Source organism: Somniosus microcephalus, unplaced genomic scaffold (genome assembly GCF_052327205.1).
Source record: "Somniosus microcephalus isolate GS21.2 unplaced genomic scaffold, FLI_Smic_1.0 unresolved_chr7, whole genome shotgun sequence".
Lineage (NCBI taxonomy): Eukaryota > Metazoa > Chordata > Chondrichthyes > Squaliformes > Somniosidae > Somniosus > Somniosus microcephalus.
In genome coordinates, this window is record NW_028225185.1 from 16,685,875 (window position 1) to 16,708,543 (window position 22,669).

Consider the following 22,669-nt stretch of genomic DNA (forward strand, 5'->3'; position numbering starts at 1 on the left):
TCACCTAACTTTCCCCGTAACTCTGCCATCCAGCTTCTGAGCAGCACCCCTCCGCCCCTACAATAAGAACATAATGGCCCAGAAATTCGGGTCGGGGGCTTCCCGCGGGTGCAAGCCCCCGACCTGCACTTACCTAGCGCGCCGACAGTTGAAGCCTGGCCCTGCGTGGATTTCCTGTCAGGGGCCCGGTTCAGCTCCCGGCGCGCTGTGCGTGCGTGATCCAGCGACGTACTTAGTACGATGAGCCGGCTGGGATCACGTGAGCACTGGGCAACCAATGGGTGTTTACAAAAGTCCATTCATGAGTTAGACATAAGACCTGTCAAACTCATGAAAACTCCGGGCACCCAAAACACTACTTAAACTTTAAATAAAAGTTTTAAAAAATCCCACGAATTAAATTAACTATTAATAACTGTAAAAAACTATTTTAAACAGTTATTCAAAAATTTTTATTCAAGAAATCGGGTCCAAGAATACACTTACCTTACTGTAAATTCTTTAAAAATAATAAACCTGTGGAAAAAAATTTCTAACTTTAATTATTAGACCACTTACCTTTTAAAACTAAGTCCTTACGTCTGCTTTCTTCATTCGTAAAAAGTGGAGGCCTTAACGCACGGACAAACCTGTCAAAAAAACCGAAGTTCAACGCGTCCGCGCTGCCTCCAACGTCGCACGGGAACCGCCTCTTCACCCCTTGGTTCAGAGGAGAGGAAATGCCGGTTTTCCGCGCATGCGCTGTGCATGCTGAAATCCGGCACTTCCAACGGGCCCACGCGTGAGTACCCCGTCCGTACTCACACGTTGGGACCCGAATTACTGGGCCAAGATGTTAGGAGCAGGAGGAGGCCATTCGGCCCCTCGAGCCTGCTCCGCCATTCAATGCGATCATGGCTGATCATCCAAATTCAGTACCCTGTCCCTGCCTTCTCCCCATATCCCTTGATCCCTTTAGCCTTAAGAAATATATCTAACTCCTTCTTGAATATATTTAATGAATTGGCCTCAACTGTCTTGTGTGGTAGAGAATTCCACAGGTTCACCACTCTCTGGGTGAAGAAATTCCTCCTCATCTCAGTCCTAAATGGCTTACCCCTTATCCTTAGACTGTGACCCCTGGTTCTGTGACCCAGCCTCCACTGCTCTCCGGGGTAGAGAATTCCACAGATTCACGACCCTCTGAGAGAAGAAATTCCTCCTCATTTCCGTTTTAAACAGGTGCCCCCTTATTCTGAAACTATGCCCCCGAGTTCTAGATTCCCCCACGATGGGGAAACATCCTCTCTGCATCTACCCTGTCGATCCCCCTCAGAATCCTATATGTTTCAATAAGATCCCCTCTCATTCTTCTAAACTCCAATGACTATAGGCCCAACCTGCTCAACCTTTCTTCACAAGACAACCCCTTCATCTCAGGAATCAACCGAGTGAATCGTCTCTGAACTGCCTCCAATGTTCTCCCCGCTTGCGCTCCCCCCCCCCCCCCGACTCTCGGACAGCTGCCCCACCTCAAACCCGGCAGGCCTTTTGGAGGCTCTCTCCGACCACCACGCTGGGGGTCGCGGGTGAGCATTTGGGCGAGTGGCCGATTTTCTTTACCCGACCTCCCCCACCCACCACACCAACAGGAGGGTGCGTGCTCGGTGGGGGAGGGGGGACAAGGGCGGGGAATGGCGTACAAGGCCTTTGGTGCGTCTGTTTCTGGGGGGGGGGGCTGACAGACGCGGTGGTCTTCCTGCGAGGCTGCAGGTTCAACCCTCTGGGTTGGAGTGACCTCCATGAACCCCAGTGCCCTCCCCGCCCCCCCCCCCCCCGGCATTCGTTCATCTGGTCGAGGCGACCTCTGACCTCCCCGGGTGCCACTCCTGCGACGTGGCCCTGATCCTGATCCCAGTCGGATTGGGAAAGGAGCCCCCTCTCTGGGGGCAGTGGAGTCCTTCTCACATGGGGTGTCCGCAACCCAACCCTTCAGGCAGATGTGACCATGTGACAGACCCGTCTCTGGACCAACCCTCTCTTGGACTTGAGTGTTGGGACTAACGTCCCTCAACATTGCCCAGTGTGTCAGCCGTGGTTCAGTGGGCAGCACTCTCACCTCTGGGTCAGAAGGCCGTGGGATCGAGTCCCACTCCAGAGACTTGAGCCCATTATCCAGGCTGACGCTCCCAGTGCCAGTACTGAGGGAGCGCCGCACTGTCGGAGGTGCCGTCTTTTGGATGAGACGTTAAACCGAGGCCCCCGTCTGCTCTCAGGTGGACGTAAAAGGTTTGTTTGTTTGTTCGTTCGTTCTTTCTCTCTTTTCTCTCTCCCTCGCTCTCTTTCTCTCCCCCCCTCGCTCTCCCTCTCTCGTTTTCTCTCTCTCTCCCTCATAAGAACATCAGAAATAGGAGCAGGAGTAGGCCATTTGGCCCCTCAAGCCTGCTCCGCCATTTTATGAGATCATAGCCCCCTAGTTCTAGATTTCCCCATGAGGGGAAACATCCTCTCTGCATCTACCTTGTCGAGCCCCTTCAGTATCTTATGGCCTAGAAATTCGGTGGCGCCCCGTCTGGCGCGCCAGTCTTGCCAGGGCACCGGAAGTACCGCACCGGAAGGAGTCGCGAGCGCCCGCCGGAAATTCAGTTTGAGCGCCCCAAACAGAAGCGCGGCGCTACTCGAGGCGCCCCGCATCCGTCTTGGGGCGCTGCAACTGAAGTTCGCAGCGCAACGTGCTGCAGCGCCACACGCTGCGGCACTGCGGTACTGCAGGCCTTCCTCCCCTTCTTAAGGGGGAGGGGCCTGCTGCAGCGCGATCTAAGATTGCGAGTGCCGGCAAAAGAGCCCGGCACTGAGGAGAAGTGCCGGGCTCTTGGGAGACAGCCGGCACAATGTGGGTGGGGGGGGGGGGTGGCTCAGGAGGCCGGGGACGGCAGCGCGAGGAGGTGCTGGCAGGCGGCCAGCAAAAAAAATGGCCGCCCCACACCTCAGCGCCTCTACCGCTGCAGGTAGGCCCCCCTGAACCGGTCGCAAATTGCGACCGGCGTTACAGCAGGGGGCGCTACCAAATTTCACGATCGGGGCGGTGCGCACACCGATGACGTCATCGGTGGCGGTGCAGCGCTAACGGTTAGCGCCCCACTAAATTTCACGGGAGGCGTGGCCAGTGGCGCTAAACCCACTAAGTGCCCTCTTCAGGCACTAACTGGTGGCGCAGCCCACCAAATTTCTAGGCCTATATGTTTCAATAAGAGATCACCTCTCATTCTTCTAAACTCCGATAAGTATAGGCTCAACCTTTCCTCATAAGACAACCCCTTCATCTCAGGAATCAACCTCGTGAACCTTCTCTGAACTGCCTCCAATGCAAGTATATCCTTCCTTAAATAAGGAGACCAAAACTGTACGCAGTACTCCAGGTGTGGTCTCACCAATACCCTGTACAGTTGTAGCAGGACTTCCCTGCTTTTAGACTCCAACCCCTTCGCAATAAAGGCCAACATTCCATTTGCCTTTTTGATTACTTGCTGTACCTGCATACTAACTTTTTGTGTTTCATGCACAAGGACCCCCAGGTCCCTCTGAACTGTAGCATTTTGTAATCTCTCTCCATTTAAATAATAATTTGCTTTTTTATTTTTCTTACCAAACTGGATAACCTCGCACTTTCCCACATTATACTCCATCTGCCAAACGTTTGCCCACTCACTTAGCCTGTCGATATCACATTGCAGATTCTTTGAGTCCTCTGCACAACTTGCTTTCCCACCCATCTTTGTATCATCCGCAAACTTGGCTACATTACATTATACACTACACTACATTACTACTCTCCCTCTCTTTCTGTCTCTCTCTCTCTTTCTGTCTCTCTTTCTCTTTCTCTCTCTCCCTCACTCTCTTTCTCTCCCCCTCTCTTTCTTTCTTTCTTTCTCTCTCTCTCTCTCTCCCCCCCTCGCTCTCTTTCTCTCCCTCCCTCTCTTTCTTACTCTCTCTCCCTTCTCTCCTTTCGCTCTCATTCCTTTTCCCCTCTCTTCACTAAAATATTGACATTGTAATCCGCGGTACGTCTAATATTTTGTCTTTCCGACGCCCCCCCCCACAGGCCCGCCCCCCCTCCCCCGGGGAAGAAGCCTTCCCTGCCCCCGCTCCCCTCGGCCAGCGTGTGACCGACTCCCAGCGGCCTCGGCGACGCGACACGAGCCCTGGAACGTGACCGAGAGCAATGTGAAAACCAGCGGTGCGGAAGGACGGACGGACGGACGGGATCGGCAAGGCGACCAGAAACGAGAGGCGTTTTTCCAAATCCCGGTCGACCCTTGACCCCCACCCCCTGAGGAAGCCATTTTGTGGTGCGGTTGTTGGAGGGAAATCTTAAGATGGAGGCCTCTGCTGTCTGGACTCTCCTTTGCGTTTGTTGTTTTCGTGTTGCGGAGAATTATGATCATCTGAGAATGAAAATTTATATTTTTTAAGCGGTCAAGCAGCGGGCGATGATGACATCATCACTGGGGGACGAGCGGGAAGGAGTCGCTGGGTTTCGACTGGGGCTTTTTGCCAACTTCCTCTCGGTGTGAATTGTTTAGCGCCCCCGCACATCCCCCACCCCCCAATTGGCTCCAGTCCACGATTCAAGCACGCATAGGAACAGGAGGAGGCCATTCAGCCCCTCGGGCCTGCTCCGCCCACTCAACCTGATTGTGGCTGACCTGCGACCTCGACTCCATTGCCTCGATATCCCTCGACACCCGTTACCCAACAGCGTAATCTATCGCGCTCAGTTTTGAAAGCTCCAGGTGAACCCCTTATTTTGGGGGAGCGAGAGTGTTGAGGGGGGTCGCTGTAACCGTCGGAGGTGCCGCCTTTCAGGATGAAAGAAAGACCTCGCATTTCTACAGCGCCTTTCACGACCACCGGACGCCTCAAAGCGCCTTACAGCCAATGAGGTACGTTTGAAGTGTGGTCACTGTTGTAATGTGGGAATGACGTTAGACCCAGGTCCCCGTCTGCCCTCTCGGGTGGGTATAAAAGATCCCACGGCCACTATTGGAAGAAGAGCAGGGGGAGCTCTCCCCGGTGTCCTGGGCCCAATATTTATCCCTCAACCTTAACATCACTAAAAACAGATGATCCGGCCATTTATCACATTGCTGTTTGTGGGAGCTTGCTGTGCGCAAATAGGCTGCCGCGTTTCCTACATTACAACAGTGACCACACTTCAAAAAGTCCTTCCTTGGCGCTTTGGGACGTCCTGAGGTGGTGAAAGGCGTTGGAGAAATGCAAGACCTTTGAACTCGCTGCTGCAATGGGGAGTGAGGCAGACAGAGAGAGAGAGGGAATTTGACGGTCAGAATTCGAAGCAATGCCGTAGAGGTCGAGAGGGGTTCCAGATGATGACGACCTCCCTGTTTCTGAAAGGGGGGGGAAAATGGGACCTCCTCTGGGCGCAAATGGAGGTTTGAAAAGTTGCATCGTCGTAGGGTGAGACAGAGTTGCTGGCGGGGAGTTGGGTGCAGGACACAGAATGGGTATGAGCCTCGACCGCCCCCCACCGCCCCGGTTTCCCGTTTTTTTTTTGAAACGCATGTCTCTGGTCGCGTTGGCCCTCCAGTTTGTGAAACTTTAATTTATTTGCGGTATTTTTTTTTGGGTGTACCTTGCGGTTAGATTTCAACGCGCACGCGCCCTTAGGGCGTAATGTGCCGTCGCGCCTGGTTCGGGAGTGTAACACCGGCTTCGGCGCGCGAGGAATGGCGGTCGGCCCTTACTGAGGATGGGAATCCTACCCCACTCGGTGGGGGTGGGAGAGGGTGGGGCACTGCGTGGATTCCAGCTACTCGGGGACCATCCCTTGAGTCGAGGGGGCCTGCGTGCGATCGCGCGTGATTGCGCGCGCTTTTAAAACAATTACATCTCCGACAGCTAATTGTTAATAAAATCTCCTTTCTCTTACTGCTGATTCTGGGCTCATCATTTCCTGGGATGTTCTGCTAAACAAGTGAAGGAGGGCCGAAGGTCAAGAGTGTGTTACAGGGCGCTTGAGTTCCGAGTTTTAATTGCTTCAGAAGTCTGGTTTTAAAACGTGGATTTGAAGGCAGTCGCACTGACACACTCCCCGGGGACCCTCTGTAAATACTGACACACTCCCGGGGACCCCCTGTAAATACTGACACACTCCCGGGGACCCCCTGTAAATACTGACACACTCCCGGGGACCCCCTGTAAATACTGACACACTCCCGGGGACCCCCCTGTAAATACTGACACACTCACCGGGGACCCTCTGTAAATACTGACACACTCCCGGGGACCCCCTGTAAATACTGACACACTCCCGGGGACCCCCTGTAAATACTGACACACTCCCGGGGACCCCCTGTAAATACTGACACACTCCCGGGGACTCCCCTGTAAATACTGACACACTCCCCGGGGACCCTCTGTAAATACTGACACACTCCCGGGGACCCCCTGTAAATACTGACACACTCCCGGGGACCCCCTGTAAATACTGACACACTCCCGGGGACCCCCCTGTAAATACTGACACACTCCCCGGGGACCCTCTGTAAATACTGACACACTCCCGGGGACCCACTGTAAATACTGACACACTCCCGGAGACCCCCCTGTAAATACTGACACACTCCCGGGGACCCCCCTGTAAATACTGACACACTCCCGGGGACCCCCCTGTAAATACTGACACACTCCCGCAGACCCCCTGTAAAAATTAACACACTCCCGGAGACCCCCTGTAAATACTGATACACTCCCCGGGGACCCTCTGTAAATACTGGCACACTCCTGGGGACCCCCTGTAAATACTGACACACTCCCGGGGACCCCCTGTAAATACTGACACACTCCCGGAGACCCCCCTGTAAATACTGACACACTCCCGGGGACCCCCCTGTAAATACTGACACACTCCCGGGGACCCCCTGTAAATACTGACACACTCCCGGGGACCCCCTGTAAATACTGATACACTCCCGGGGACCCTCTGTAAATACTGACACACTCCCGGGGACCCCCTGTAAATACTGACACACTCCCGGGGACCCCCTGTAAATACTGAGACACTCCCGGGGACCCTCTGTAAATAGGGACACACTCCCGGGGACCCCCTGTGTTAGATCCGTGTGTTAATGGAGACACGGAATGCAGGAGTTGATTTAACAAGTGTTTACTGAACAAAGTCTGGAGGTGAACTAACAACACAAGACGCTACACAGGCTTATATACCCGAGTGGTCACTACTGGTACTACAGTATACAGGGGCTTCAAAAACATAGTTCCTCTTAAAGGTACATACACTACAATTCCTCCCCTTTTAGATAAATAGTACATAACATTTTTACAAGAACAATAATATACACATTTGCTGAAGTTAATCAATTACAAATTCAGTCTCTCTGGAGACTTCCTGACTCGGTCCGGATAACGCCTCGGTGGTGTAGTACGTTCTTTTGGCAAGGTCGATTCGGCTTCAATGCCAGTGTCGGGTTCATCTGGTTCCAGTATCACCGGATCGGAGGTAGATACTATGGGTATCTCTGCTTCATCACTAGGCGTATAGAGTTGTGGTGTAGGTTGTCCTTTTTCGGATGACTCTATGATCTGGTCAGCATGGCGCCTTATTATGCTTTCTCCAATGTCCACGGTATACATCAGCGGCCCTAGTCGTGTGCAAATAGTTCCAGGCTGCCATTTCTCGGCACGGTAGTCCCGGGCCAAAACTGGTTGACCTATCTGGAAGGTTCTAGTTGGCCTTTCATTCATGCTTTGAAATTGCCGGTTCTCTACGTCCCTTCTGACGTTTGGCTTGACCAAATCCAGCCGGCATCTTAGTCTTCTATTGAAAAACATCATGGCGGGGGTTTGGTTTGTAACCACATGTGTTGCATTCCTGTATGCAAACAAGAAGTTATCTACCTTATGTTGTAGATTTATGTCTTCATTACCCATGGCCTTTATGGCCTTCTTGAAGGTCTGGACAAACCTTTCAGCCAATCCATTGGTGGCGGGATGGTATGGGGCGGACGTGTAGTGCTTAACCCCATTGTTTTTTAAGAACTTCCTGAATTCTTCGGATACAAATTGCGGTCCATTATCAGAACAGATCTGTTCAGGCAGCCCATTCCTGGCAAATATGGTCCTTAATACTGTGATGGTTTTTTCCGTGGTGGTGGAGGACATCTTTATTACCTCCGGCCACTTGGAGTGTGCATCCACCGCGATTAAGAACATTGAGTCCATAAATGGACCAGCAAAGTCGATATGTACCCTTTGCCATGGAGATGAGGGCCACTCCCATGGATGTAGAGGGGCTTGTGGTGGGGCGTTTTGGACCTTCTGGCATCCTAGACAGCTCTTGGTCATTTCTTCGATGTCTCCATCGATACCTGGCCACCACACAAACGCTCTGGCTAAGTTCTTCATTTTCACTCCACCCAGATGCCCCTCGTGAAGCTCCTTTAGCACTCTATCCTTGAGTTTGGGTGGAATCACCACTCTGGATCCACACATCAAGGTTCCTCGGCACACTGACAGCTGTTCTCTTCTTTGCGAGAATGCTGGCAACAATGGTTCACCATGTGCTGGCCATCCCTTCACTGTTAAATCATAGACTCGTGAGAGAGTCGGGTCATTTCGCGTTTCCTTTTCAATGGTAGAATTTGTCACCGGTAGACATTCCGCTATGGTCGAGTGGAATATCTCCACTGGGTACACTGTAGGCGCCTCTTCCACCGTTGGCAACGGTAGGCGCGATAAACCGTCAGCATTCCCATGCTGTTTTGATCCTTTGTATTCTATGTCATATTGGTGTGCCCCTAGGAAAAGGGACCACCTCTGTAGCCTTTGCGCTGTCATAATGGGAACGCCCTTTTTAGGGTTGAATATGGAGACGCGGGGTTGATGGTCAGTCAACATTTTTGTCCGTGTAGGTAATGGTTGAATTTCTTCACCCCTCATACCAGGCTGAGTGCCTCCCTGTCGATCTGGGCATAGTTATGCTCAGCTGAGTTTAATGAGCGTGACGCAAAAGCTATCGGCCGCTCCGAGCCATCAGGGAATCTATGCGATAATACCGCTCCCACGCCGTAAGGGGATGCATCGCACGCCAGTCTGATTGGCAGTGATGGGTTGTAATGAGCCAACACTTCCCTGGACATGATCAAGCCTTTGCATTTATGGAAGGCACGTTTACAGTCTTCGCTCCATTTCCAAACTACTCCCGTTTGTAGCAGTGCGTTAAGTGGGTGCAGAACCGTCGACAAGTTTGGTAAAAATTTATGATAGTAATTTACTAATCCCAGGAACGACCTTAATTGTGAGACATTTTCAGGCACTGGGGCCTTTACGGCCGCTTCAATTTTTTCAGGTGACTTATGCAACCCTTCTTCGTTAATGACATGGCCGCAATATGATATTTGTTTCTGGAAAAATTCGCACTTGGGGCGATTTGCTCGTAGGCCCCGTTCTCTCAGCCTCGAGAGCACCTGCTCCAAGTTGGCAAGGTGCTCGTTGTCGTTTTCTCCTGTTACAAGGATGTCGTCTAGGTAGCACTGAGTCCCCGGAATCCCTTGCAGTACTTGCTCCATAGCTCTTTGCCAGATAGCTGGAGTGGATGCCACTCCGAAAACCAGTCGATTGTACTGGTACAGACCTTTGTGTGTATTTATCGTGAGATACTTTTTAGAGGCCTCCTCAACCTCCATCTGTAGATATGCCTGTGCAAGTCAATTTTGGTGAAACGTTTCCCTCCGGATACTGAGGCGAAAATATCTTCTATCCTCGGAAGAGGATACTGTACCGTGTGAAGGACCGGGTTTACAGTCACCTTAAAGTCCCCACAGATGCGAACATTTCTCTGTTCTTCATATTTATCATTATTCAACATTTTCTTCATGACCGGGACGATGGGTGTTGCCCACTCGCTCCAATCTACCTTGAATAACACGCCTGCTTTTTCCAAATTCTCCAGCTCTGCCTCGACGGCTGGACGAATTGCATATGGCACCGGCCTTGCCTTAAAAAACTTGGGAATTGCCGCATCTTCCACTTTTATTGAGGCGGTGGCACCTTTCAGGGTTCCTAGTTCCTGTTGAAACACTTCTTTGGCGTTAGCCAAGATTTCTTTTAATCGTCCAGGTATGATGTCATCATCGGTTTTTTTCTTACTGGTCACCGTCAGTGCCTGAATGGAGTGCCAGTCTAAACTTATCTTTCTGATCCATTCACGTCCCAACAACGGTGGACCACCATCTTGTAGAACGTATAAATACAACTTCTGTATTTCCTTGCCATTGTATACAACAGGCACCCTTATTTTCCCTCTGGGGTATACTTTCTGCCCCGTATATGTCTTCAAGACAATGGATGTGTCTTTCAAAGGTATATGCGGAAATAGCCGCTCGTAATCCCATCGACTCATGACGGTCAGAGCTGATCCTGTATCTAGCTCCATTTTGACTGGGGACCCCGCTATCGTGAGGGTAACCCAAATGGTCTGGTAATCTTCTTTGGCAATTACATTATGTAATTTGAGACAGCTTAGTCTCTTGTTTCCGGAGTCGCTATCGCTCTTCTGGTCTTCGGAGCTACTGTCCGTCATCATTTGTACCTTTCTGCACTTTTCCTTATTGACCTTTTTACTGTCAGCGGATTTCTTTCCAGATCTGCATACACGTGCAATGTGTCCCATCTTTCCGCATTGCCTGCATGCTTTGTCCTTGAACCAGCAGTCCTTCTGGTCATGGGTGGATCTGCCGCAGCGATAACATCTCTCGAAACCCCGTGTCATTTCATGGGTGCCGAAGTCCTGTGGCTTTTGCTGTATCTCTGCAGCTCCTCTTGCTGCTGCTTCGTTTGATACAGCCACACTGAAAGCCTTGTCCAGTGTCAAATCTTTCTCAGAAAGTAGCCTTTTCTGTGTTCCTTCGCTTAGGAGACCGCAGACGAATTTGTCTCGTAGAGAATCTGCCAGTCCTGCCCCGAATTGGCAGTGCTTTGACAGCTTTCGTAATTCGGTGAGGTAATCAGCGTTATTTTCGTTCTTGTGCTGATTCCTCCTGAAGAATTTGAATCATTCCACAATCAGCAGCGATGTTGGGTTTAAGTGCTCCTGTAAGGTATCAACAATCTAATTAAAATTCTTGTCCATCGGTTTGGCTGGAGTGATCATGTTTCGTAACAGCCCGTATGTCCTTGCGCCCATCAGATTTAGAAGTACCGATGCCTTTTTATCATCTGCTACCTCATTCGCCTTGCAATATACCTCCACTCTTTCCACATATGTGGTCCAATCTTCCATATCACTATCGAAAGCAGTAATATTGCCAGTCTTCGGCATCTTGAAAATCTAAAATGGCGCTTCCGCGCTTTTCTTTCTTCCCCGCCGAGTTAAGATGGCACCTCCCGCGCTTTCCCGCCGCTGCCGCTGCTGCCAACGCTGTTCTCCGCGGTTCCCGTTGCGACCTGCAGCTTTTCGCGGTATTTCTATTTTTTTAATATATCGCTTCAATATTCTCTCTGTAATTGAAGAACCGTTCCCGTCGTGGAGCGGACCCTCTGGGACTTTCCCCTCCCTCTGCTCGGTCCGAACGCCGGCCGCGCCCTGAGTGCTCCACCCTCTCTCTCTCTTTGCTTCTGCATCCCGACTCGCTGCCCGGCCCCGTTGCAGAGCCACCCGATCGAGCTGTAGCCCGCCGCAGCCCAGGAAGGATCAGTGCACGACCTGCCACCAGCCCGTTTAGCTGGGGAAACCACAGACTGGAGACCAAGCCTGGCCCTCGTTTTCGAGTTTCTTCGAGTTATTTTTTTTTTCTTGCTTCTGGCTTCGACCTTCGTCTGAGGAATCGATCCCCTTGAGGTGCTGCCGAATTGCAGGTAAGTTCGTTTCTAACTCGTGGCCACTGTTAGATCCGTGTGTTAATGGAGACACGGAATGCAGGAATTGAATTAACAAGTGTTTACTGAACAAAGTCTGGAGGTGAACTAACAACACAAGACGCTACACAGGCTTATATACCCGAGTGGTCACTACTGGTACTACAGTATACAGGGGCTTCAAAAACATAGTTCCTCTTAAAGGTACATACACTACACCCTGTAAATACTGACACACTCCTGGGGACACCCTGTAAATACTGACACACTCCCAGGGACACCCTGTAAATACTAACACACTCCCGGGGATACCCTGTAAATACTGACACACACTCGGGGACCCCTGTAAATGCCGACACACTCCCGGAGACCCCCTGTAAATACTGACACACTCCCAGGGACCCCCTGTAAATACTGACACACTCCCGGGGACCCCCTGTAAATACTGACACACTCCCGGGGGCCCCCTGTAAATACTGACACACTCCCGGGGACCCCCTGTAAATACTGACACACTCCCTGGGACCCCCTGTAAATACTGACACACTCCCGGGGACCCCCTGTAAATACTGACACACTCCCGGAGACCCCCTGTAAATACTGACGCACTCCCCGGGGACCCCCCGTAAATACTGACACACTCCCGGTGATTCCCTGTAAATACTGACACACTCCCGGGGACCCTCTGTAAATACTGACACACTCCTGGGGACCCCCTGTAAATACTGACACACTCCCTGGGACCCCCTGTAAATACTGACACACTCCCGGGGACCCCCTGTAAATACTGACACACTCCCGGGGACCCCCTGTAAATACTGACACACTCCCCGGGGACCCCCCGTAAATACTGACACACTCCCGGTGATTCCCTGTAAATACTGACACACTCCCGGGGACCCCCTGTAAATACTGACACACTCCCGGGAACCCCCTGTAAATACTGACACACTCCCGGGGACCTCCTGTAAATACTGACACACTCCCGGGGACCCCCTGTAAATACTGACACACTCCCGGGGACACCCTGTAAATACTGACACACTCCCGGGGACCTCCTGTAAATACTGACACACTCCCGGGGACCCCGTGTAAATACTGACACACTCCCGGGGACCTCCTGTAAATACTGACACACTCCCGGGGACCTCCTGTAAATACTGACACACTCCAGGGGACCTCCTGTAAATAGGGACACACTCCCCAGGGACCTCCTGTAAATACTGACACACTCCCGGGGACCTCCTGTAAATACTGACACACTCCAGGGGACCTCCTGTAAATAGGGACACACTCCCCGGGGTCCCCCTGTAAATACTGACACACTCCCGGGGACCTCCTGTAAATACTGACACACTCCAGGGGACCTCCTGTAAATAGGGACACACTCCCCAGGGACCTCCTGTAAATACTGACACACTCCAGGGGACCTCCTGTAAATAGGGACACACTCCCCGGGGACCCTCTGTAAATACTGACACACTCCCGGGACCCCCAGTAAATACTGACACACTCCCGGGGACCCCCTGTAAATTCGGACACACTCCCAGGGGTCCCCTGTAAATACTGACACACTCCCGAGGACCCCTTGTAAATACTGACACACTCCCGGGGACCCCCTGTAAATACTAACACACTCCCGGGGACCCCCTGTAAATACTGACACACTCCCGGGGACCCCCTGTAAATACTGACACACTCCCGGGGACCCCCTGTAAATACTGACACACTCCCGGGGACCCCCTGTAAATACTGACACACTCCCGGGGACCCCCTGTAAATACTGACACACTCCCGGGGACCCCCTGTAAATACTGACACACTCCCTGGGACCCCCTGTATATACTGACACACTCCCGGGGACCCCCTGTAAATACTGACACACTCCCGGGGACCCCCTGTAAATACTGACACACTCCCGGGGACCCCCTGTAAATACTGACACACTCCCGGGGACCCCCTGTAAATACTGACACACTCCCGAGGACCCTCTGTAAATACTGACACACTCCCGGGGACCCCCTGTAAATACTGACACACTCCCGGGGACCCCCTGTAAATACTGACACACTCCCCGGGGACCCTCTGTAAATACTGACACACTCCCGGGGACCCTCTGTAAATACTGACACACTCCCGGGGACCCCCTGTAAATACTGACACACTCCCGGGGACCCCCTGTAAATACTGACACACTCCCGGGGACCCCCTGTAAATACTGACATACTCCTGGGGACCCCCTGTAAATACTGACACACTCCCGGGGACCCCCTGTAAATATTGACACACTCCCGGTGACCCTCTGTAAATACTGACACACTCCCGGTGACCCTCTGTAAATACTGACACACTCCCGGGGACACCCTGTAAATACTGACACACTCCCCAAATCTGTGTGCGGTTGCCACGTACATCTGTCGCCCGGGTGGTGACAGGAGACCCTCCCAACATCTGTAAACCAGTGTTCACAGCTTGCCGAGAGTGGGGTAGGGGTGAGGCATCGTTATGCGGTTGTGGGTGGGTCAGGGGGTCGCGCTAATTTGGGCTGGAGCAGAATGGAGGGATCTGATTGGATTACAGACGAAAAGTTAAACCAGCCACTTTGTTGCCACACAGTATTATTTGTGCAACATTTTCAATGGCCACAAGGGGGTGGTGTTGCCTAACAAATAAATCCTCCCTTTGCAAATTGTCGCGGAGAACGCGACAACATAAGAACTAAGAGCATAAGAAATAGGAGCAGGAGTCGGCCATTCGGACCCTCGAGCCTGCTCCGCCATTCAATAAGATCATGGTTGATCATCGACCTCAACTCCGCTTTCCCGCCCAGTCCCCAGATCCCTCGATTCCCTGAGAGTCCCAAAATCCCTCGATCTCAGTGTTGAATATTTTAAAAAATTTGTTTATGGGATGTGGGCGTCGCTGGCGAGGCCGGCATTTATTGCCCATCCCCTAATTGCCCCTTGAGAAGGTGGTGGTGAGCCTCCTTCTTGAACCGCTGCAGTCCGTGTGGTGAAGGTGCTCCCACAGTGCTGTTAGGGAGGGAGTTCCAGGATTTTGACCCAGCGACGATGAAGGAACAGCCGATATATTTCCAAGTCAGGATGGTGTGTGACTTGGAGGGGAACTTGGAGGTGGTGGTGTTCCCATGCGCCTGCTGCCCTTGTCCTTCTAGATGGAAGAGGTGGCGGGTTTGGGAGGTGCTGCCGAAGGAGCCTTGGCGAGTTGCTGCAGTGCATCTTGTAGATGGTACACACTGCAGCCACGGTGCGCCGGTGGTGGAGGGAGTGAGTGTTTAAGGTGGTGGATGGGGGGCCAATCAAGCGGGCTGCTTTGTCCTGGATGGTGTCGAGCTTCTTGAGTGTTGTTGGAGCTGCACTCATCCAGGCAAGTGGAGAGTATTCCATCACACTCCTGACTTGTGCCTTGTAGATGGTGGAAAGGCTTTGGGGAGTCAGGAGGTGAGACACTCGCCGCAGAATACCCAGCCTCCGACCTGCTCTTGTTGACACAGTATTTATGTGGCTGGTCCAGTTAAGTTTCTGGTCAATGGTGACCCCCCAGGATGTTGATGGTGGGGGATTCGGCGATGGTAATGGCATTGAATGTCAAGGGGCGGTGGTTAGACTCTCGCTTGTTGGAGATAGTCATTGCCTGGCACTTGTGTGGCGCGAATGTGATCTAATCGAGGTGTTGAAGATGATTAAAGGAGTTGATCGGGTCAAGAGAGAGAGAAACTATTTCCTCTGGTGGGGGGAGTCCAGAACAAGGGGGGGCGTCACCTTAAAATTAGAGCCAGGCCGTTCAGGGGTGATGTCAGGAAGCACTTCTTCACACAAAGGGGGGTGGAAATCTGGAACTCTCCCCCCCAAAAAGCTGTTGGGGCTGGGGGTCAATTGGAAATTTCAAAACTGAGATTGATCGATTTTTGTTCGGTAAGGGGATTAAGGGTTACGGAACCAAGGCGGGTCGATGGAGTTAAGATACGGATCAGCCGCGATCTGATTGAATGGCGGAACAGGCTCGAGGGGCTGAATGGCCTCCTCCCACTCTGAGGGCAAGAGTGGACCAGGAACAGCGACACGGGAACAGGAGGAGTCCGTTCAGCCCCTTCGAGCCATTGACGCTGGAATATCCCGCTGTCGGGATACGTGCATGAAGCACGGAATTCGGGGAGACCGCACCCAGCCCCCGGCAGGAGAGATAGAGTCATAGAGTCATACAGCACAGAAAGAGGCCCTTCGGCCCATCGTGTCCGCGCCGGCCATCAAGCCCCGTCTATTCTAATCCCATTTTCCAGCACTTGGTCCCTAGCCTTGTATGCTATGGCGTTTCAAGTGCTCATCAAAATGCTTCTTGAATGTTGTGAGGGTTCCTGCCTCGACCATCCTTTCAGGCAGTGAGTTCCAGATTCCAACCACCCTCTGGGTGAAAAAGTTTTTCCTCAAATCCCCTCTAAACCTCCTGCCCCTTACCTTGAAACTATGCCCCCTGGTTATTGACCCCTCTACTAAGGGGAAAAGTTCCTTTCTATCTACCCTATCTATGCCCCTCATAATTTTGTACACCTCAATCAGGTCCCCCCTCAGCCTCCTCTGCTCTAAGGAAAACAACCCCAGCCTGTCCAGTCTCTCTTCATAGCTGAAACGCTCCAGCCCAGGTAACATCCTGGTGAATCTCCTCTGCACCCTCTCCAATACAATCACATCCTTCCGATAGTGTGGCGACCAGAACTGCACACACTATTCCAGCTGTGACCTAACTAGCGTTTTGTACAGCTCCATCATAACCTCCCTGCTCTTATATTCTATGCCTCGGCTAATGAAGGCAAGTATCCCATATGCCTTTTTAACCACCTTATCTACCTGTCCTGCTGCCTTCAGGGATCTATGTACATGCACACCAAGGTCCCTCTGATCCGCTGTCCTTCCTAGGGTCCGACCATTCATTGTGTATTCCCTTGCCTGGTTAGTCCTCCCAAAATGCATCACCTCACACTTTTCAGGGTTAAATTCCATTTGCCACTGTTCTAACCAACCCGTCTATATCGTCCTGTAGCCTGAGGCTTCCCTCCTCGCTATTTACCACTCCACCAATTTTCGTGTCATCTGCGAATTTACTTCAATGAGATCACCTCTCAATGAGATCACCTCTCATTCTTCTAAACTCTAGAGAATATAGAGATATTACAGAGTAAGGAGGTATTAGGACAGGTGACCAAAAGCTTGGTCAAAGAGGTCGGTTTTAAGGAACATCTGAAAAGGCTGAGAGAGAGGCGGAGAGGTTTAGGGAGGGAATTCCAGAGCTCGGGGCCCAGGCGGCTGAAGGCACGGCCGCCAATGGAGAAGCAGTAAAAACCAACGGAGTGCCGACATCCGCTGGTGAGGTGCCTCCAACTCCAAGTCAACAACAACCCAACATCATGTCCTGGTGTCGGCCGTGGCTCAGTGGGCAGCACGCTCCCCTCGGAGTCAGAAGGTCGTGGGTTCAAGTCCCCACTCCAGGTACAGCACGGGTTAGATACAGAGTAAAGCTCCCTCTACACTGTCCCATCAAACACTCCCAGGGCAGGTACAGCACGGGTTAGATACAGAGTAAAGCTCCCTCTACACTGTCCAATCAAACACTCCCAGGGCAGGTACAGCACGGGTTAGATACAGAGTAAAGCTCCCTCTACACTGCCCCATCAAACACTCCCAGGGCAGGTACAGCATGGGTTAGATACAGATTAAAGCTCCCTCTACACTGCCCCATCAAATACTCCCAGGGCAGATACAGCACGGGTTAGATACAGAGTAAAGCTCCCTCTATGTCCCATCAAACACTCCCAGAGCAGGTACAGCACGGGGTTAGATACAGAGTAAAGCTACCTCTACACTGCCCCATCAAACACTCCCAGGGCAGATAAAGCACGGGTTAGATACAGAGTAAAGCTCCCTCTACACTGTCCCATCAAACGCTCCCAGGGCAGGTACAGCATGGGTTAGATACAGAGTAAAGCTCCCTCTGCACTCTCCCATCAAACACTCCCAGGGCAGATACAGCACGGGTTAAATACAGAGTAAAGCTCCCTCTACACTGTCCCATCAAACACTCCCAGGGCAGGTACAGCACGGGTTAGATACAGAGTAAAGCTCCCTCTACACTGCCCCATCAAACACTCCCAGGGCAGGTACAGCACGGGTTAGATACAGAGTAAAGCTCCCTCTACACTGTCCCATCAAACACGCCCAGGGCAGGTACAGCACGGGTTAGATACAGAGTAAAGCTCCCTCTGCACTGTCCCATCAAACACTCCCAGGGCAGGTACACCACGGGTTAGATACAGAGTAAAGCTCCCTCTACACTGCCCCATCAAACACTCCCAGGGCAGGTACAGCATGCGGTTAGATACAGAGTAAAGCTCCCTCGACACTGTCCCCATCAAACACTCCCAGGGCAGGTACAGCACGGGTTAGATACAGAGTAAAGCTCCCTCTACACTGTCCCATCAAAGAGTCCCAGGGCAGGTACACCACGGGTTAGATACAGAGTAAAGCTCCCTCTACACTGTCCCATCAAACACTCCCAGGGCAGGTACACCACGGGTTAGATACAGAGTAAATCTCCCTCTACACTGTCCCATCAAACACTCCCAGGGCAGGTACACCACGGGTTAGATACAGAGTAAAGCTCCCTCTACACTGCCCCATCAAACACTCCCAGGGCAGGTACAGCATTGGTTAGATACAGAGTAAAGCTCCCTCTACACTGTCCCATCAAACACTCCCAGGACAGGTACAGCACGGGGTTAGATACAGAGTAAAGCTCCCTCTACACTGTCCCATCATACACTCCCAGGGCAGGTACAGCACGGGTTAGATACAGAGTAAAGCTCCCTCTACACTGTCCCATCAAACACTCCCAGGGCAGGTACACCATGGGTTAGATACAGAGTAAAGCTCCCTCTACACTGTCCCATCAAACACTCCCAGGGCAGGTACAGCACGGGTTAGATACAGAGTAAAGCTCCCTATACACTGTCCCATCAAACACTCCCAGGGCAGGTACACCACGGGTTAGATACAGAGTAAAGCTCCCTCTACACTGTCCCATCAAACACTCCCAGGGCAGGTACACCACGGGTTAGATACAGAGTAAAGCTCCCTCTACACTGCCCCATCAAACACTCCCAGGGCAGGTACAGCATGCGGTGAGATACAGAGTAAAGCTCCCTCTACACTGTCCCATCAAACACTCCCAGGGCAGGTACAGCACGGGTTAGCTACAGAGTAAAGCTCCCTCTACACTGTCCCATCAAACACTCCCAGGGCAGGTACAGCACGGGTTAGATACAGAGTAAAGCTCCCGCTACGCTGTCCCATCAAACACTCCCAGGGCAGGTACAGCACGGGTTAGATACAGAGTAAAGCTCCCTCTACACTGTCCCCATCAAACACTCCCAGGGCAGGTACAGCACGGGTTAGATACAGAGTAAAGCTCCCTCTACACTGTCCCATCAAACACTCCCAGGGCAGGTACAGCACGGGTTAGATACAGAGTAAATCTCCCTCTACACTGTCCCATCAAACACTCCCAGGGCAGGTACAACACGGGTTAGATACAGAGTAAAGCTCCCTCTACACTGTCCCATTAAACACTCCCAAGGCAGGTACAGCACGGGTTAGAAATAGAGTAAAGCTCCCTCTGCACTGTCCCATCAAATACTCCCAGGGCAGGTACAGCACTGGTTAGATACAGAGTAAAGCTCCCTCTGCACTGTCCCATCAAACACTACCAGGGCAGGTACAGCACGGGTTAGATACAGAGTAAAGCTCACTCTGCACTGTCCCATCAAACATTCCCAGGGCAGGTACAGCACGGGTTAAATACAGAGTAAAGCTCCCTCTACACTGTCCCATCAAACACTCCCAGGGCAGGTACAGCACGGGTTAGATACAGAGTAAAGCTCCCTCTACACTGTCCCATCAAACACTCCCAGGGCAGGTACAGCACGGGTTAGATACAGAGTAAAGCTCCCTCTACACTGTCCCCATCAAACACTCCCAGGGCAGGTACAGCACGGGTTAGATACAGAGTAAAGCTCCCTCTACACTGTCCCATCAAACACTCCCAGGGCAGGTACAGCACGGGTTAGATACAGAGTAAAGCTCCCTCTGCACTGTCCCATCAAACACTACCAGGGCAGGTACAGCACGGGTTAGATACAGAGTAAAGCTCCCTCTGCATCGTCCAGAAGGATTGACTATTCCCAATGGTTGGAGACTCCACTCTTATTGTTGTTGAATAGAGCCCAGTTCAATCGTGTTATTTTATTTAAACGCCTTGCTCAAAAATAACTTCCTGATTGAGGCTCTGAATTGTAATTATTCCGCGGTCACAGCATATCATTACAGGCAATTAAATAATTGCAGGTTCCGACTGCACGAACTGCTAATTATATTCTTCCTCGGAGGATGTGGTTTCGCCCCTTCGACCTTCGACCCTGATTGCTTCCATTGTTTTTCAGGCAAATATGCGGACACCTTGACGAACGTGTCGGGGTCTGGGGTCGTCGCCCTGGTGGCCATCGCTGGCGGAATCTGCCGCAAATAATTTTTAATTGATTCATTTTCCCTCTTCCTCCAGCAATCTCCTCCTCTGTCCTGGTGGAGTGGTAAACAGCGAGGAGGGAAGTCTCAGGCTACAGGACGATAGAGATGGGTTGGTCAGATGGCCAGAACGCTGGTCAAATGGAATTTATATTTGTGTTTAAATCCCTTTACCGCCCCACACCGATCCCTATCTCTGGGAGTGTCCACCTCGATTTTTGTGCTTCTCTGTATTTAACCCGTGCTGTACCTGCCGTGGGAGTGTTTGATGGGACAGTGTAGAGGGAGCTTTACTCTGTATCTAACCCATGCTGTGCCTGCCCTGGGAGTGTTTGATGGGACAGTGTAGAGGGAGCGTTACTCTGTATCTAACCCGTGCTTTACCTGCCCTGGGAGTGTTTGATGGGACAGTGTAGAGGGAGCTTTACTCTGTATCTAACCCGTGCTTTACCTGCCCTGGGAGTGTTTGATGGGACAGTGTAGAGGGAGCTTTACTCTGTATCTAACCCGTGCTGTACCTGCCCTGGGATTGTTTGATGGGACAGTATAGAGGGAGCTTTACTCTCTATCTAACCCGTGCTGTACCTGCGCTGGGAGTGTTTGATGGGACAGTGTAGAGGGAGCTTTGCTCTGTATCTAACCCATGCTGTACCTGCCCTGGGAGTGTTTGATGGGACAGTGTAGAGGAAGCTTTACTCTGTATCTAACCCATGTTGTACCTGCCCTGGGGGTGTTTGATGGGACAGTGCAGAGGGAGCTTTACTCTGTATCTAACCCATGCTGTACCTGCCCTGGGAATGTTTGATGGGACAGTGTGGAGGAAGCTTTACTCTGTATCTAACCCGTGTTGTACCTGCCCTGGGTGTGTTTGGTGGGACAGTGTCGAGGGAGCTTTACTCTATATCTCACCCCGTGCTATACCTGCCCTGGGAGTGTTTGATGGGACAGTGTAGAGGGAGCTTTACTCTGTATCTAACCCGTGCTGTACCTGCCCTGGGAGTGTTTGACAGGACAGTGTAGAGGGAGCTTTACTCTGTATCTAACCCGCGCTGTACCTGCCTGTTATATCCGAGTAGTAAGGTCCAAATAACTACGATAAGTGAGACTTCAGGAACTCAAAACTTTACTTTTAATTACACAGAATAAGGAGAGAACAGAGCTCTTACAGCTACAGGCATGCACTGGTATTTCTTACTGCACGATGCAAACATGGAGGACCCTATGAGTCATTCCCATGATGCAACATTACCTTAAAACACTGGTAAATGAACCCTTAATATTTGTCTCCCTCTGGTGGATAACGTAAGCATTACATCCGAGATTACTATATCCCCCCCTCTTAAGTTACAACAATTCTTAGCATTCTTAAAAAGTTCATAAGGAAACTCCTTTAACGATAGTCCATCCTGAACGAATCTAGCAGGTCATGATCAATCTCTCTGGCGGCCTGTGAAACCTTGTTGAACGTCTTACAGTCAAGTCCCTGCTTGGTTGTGGTAGAGCCACCGGCTGCTCCTGAGCAGTACTCAGAGTATCTGACTCTGCTACGATGGTTTCCTCTTGATTAAGGGGTCCAGGTATAACTGTCTCTGTTCGTGGTGCTGGTACCACCAGTGCATTTGGATAACTGGGGACCAACTTGTCCTCCAACATTTCCTCTTGAACCTCCAATTCGATTTCCCTTTGTCTAGTCAGTATCTGATCCACATGTCTGCGTACTACCTGACCAGTTCCCAACATGACCCTATATGAAACTGGACCAGTCATTGAATCTATGACGCCAGGAATCCATTTTGGACCATAACTGAAATTTCTGGTAAGGACCGCATCTCCTACTCCAAAACTGCAGCTCTTTGTCCTTCTGTCATGGGTCTCCTTTTGTTTGATTTGTCGGTTTTCCACCTTCCTTTTTAGATCTGGGTGAACCAGGTCAAGAGTGGAGCGTAGTCGATGTCCTAACAATAACTCAGCAGGAGAGTCCTGTGGTAGATTATTCTGTAACTGAACAGAACTCGTGACACCTTTGCTGTCAAACTCCCTTCCGCACTTTTTTTCATCATCTCCTTAAATGTTTGTACAGCTCTCTCCGCAAGTCCATTTGAAGACGGATGATATGGAGCTGAAGTCACGTGTACTATGCCATTGTTTCTCATGAACACATTTTTTTTCTGTACTCACAAAACACGTGGCATTGTCACTTACTACGA

General features: G+C 51.5%; 1 protein-coding gene across 1 annotated transcript in view; it reads left to right on the top strand.

Moving 5' to 3' along the window:
- The window catches only part of adam15 (ADAM metallopeptidase domain 15), a 135,675-nt gene extending 129,747 nt beyond the window's left edge, over positions 1-5,928 (top strand). The window contains 1 exon segment of the mRNA XM_085978274.1: positions 4,082-5,928. Coding sequence (XP_085834400.1) covers positions 4,082-4,145 — 64 coding nt within the window. The 3' untranslated portion in view covers positions 4,146-5,928.
- The last annotated feature ends 16,741 nt before the right edge of the window (positions 5,929-22,669 follow it).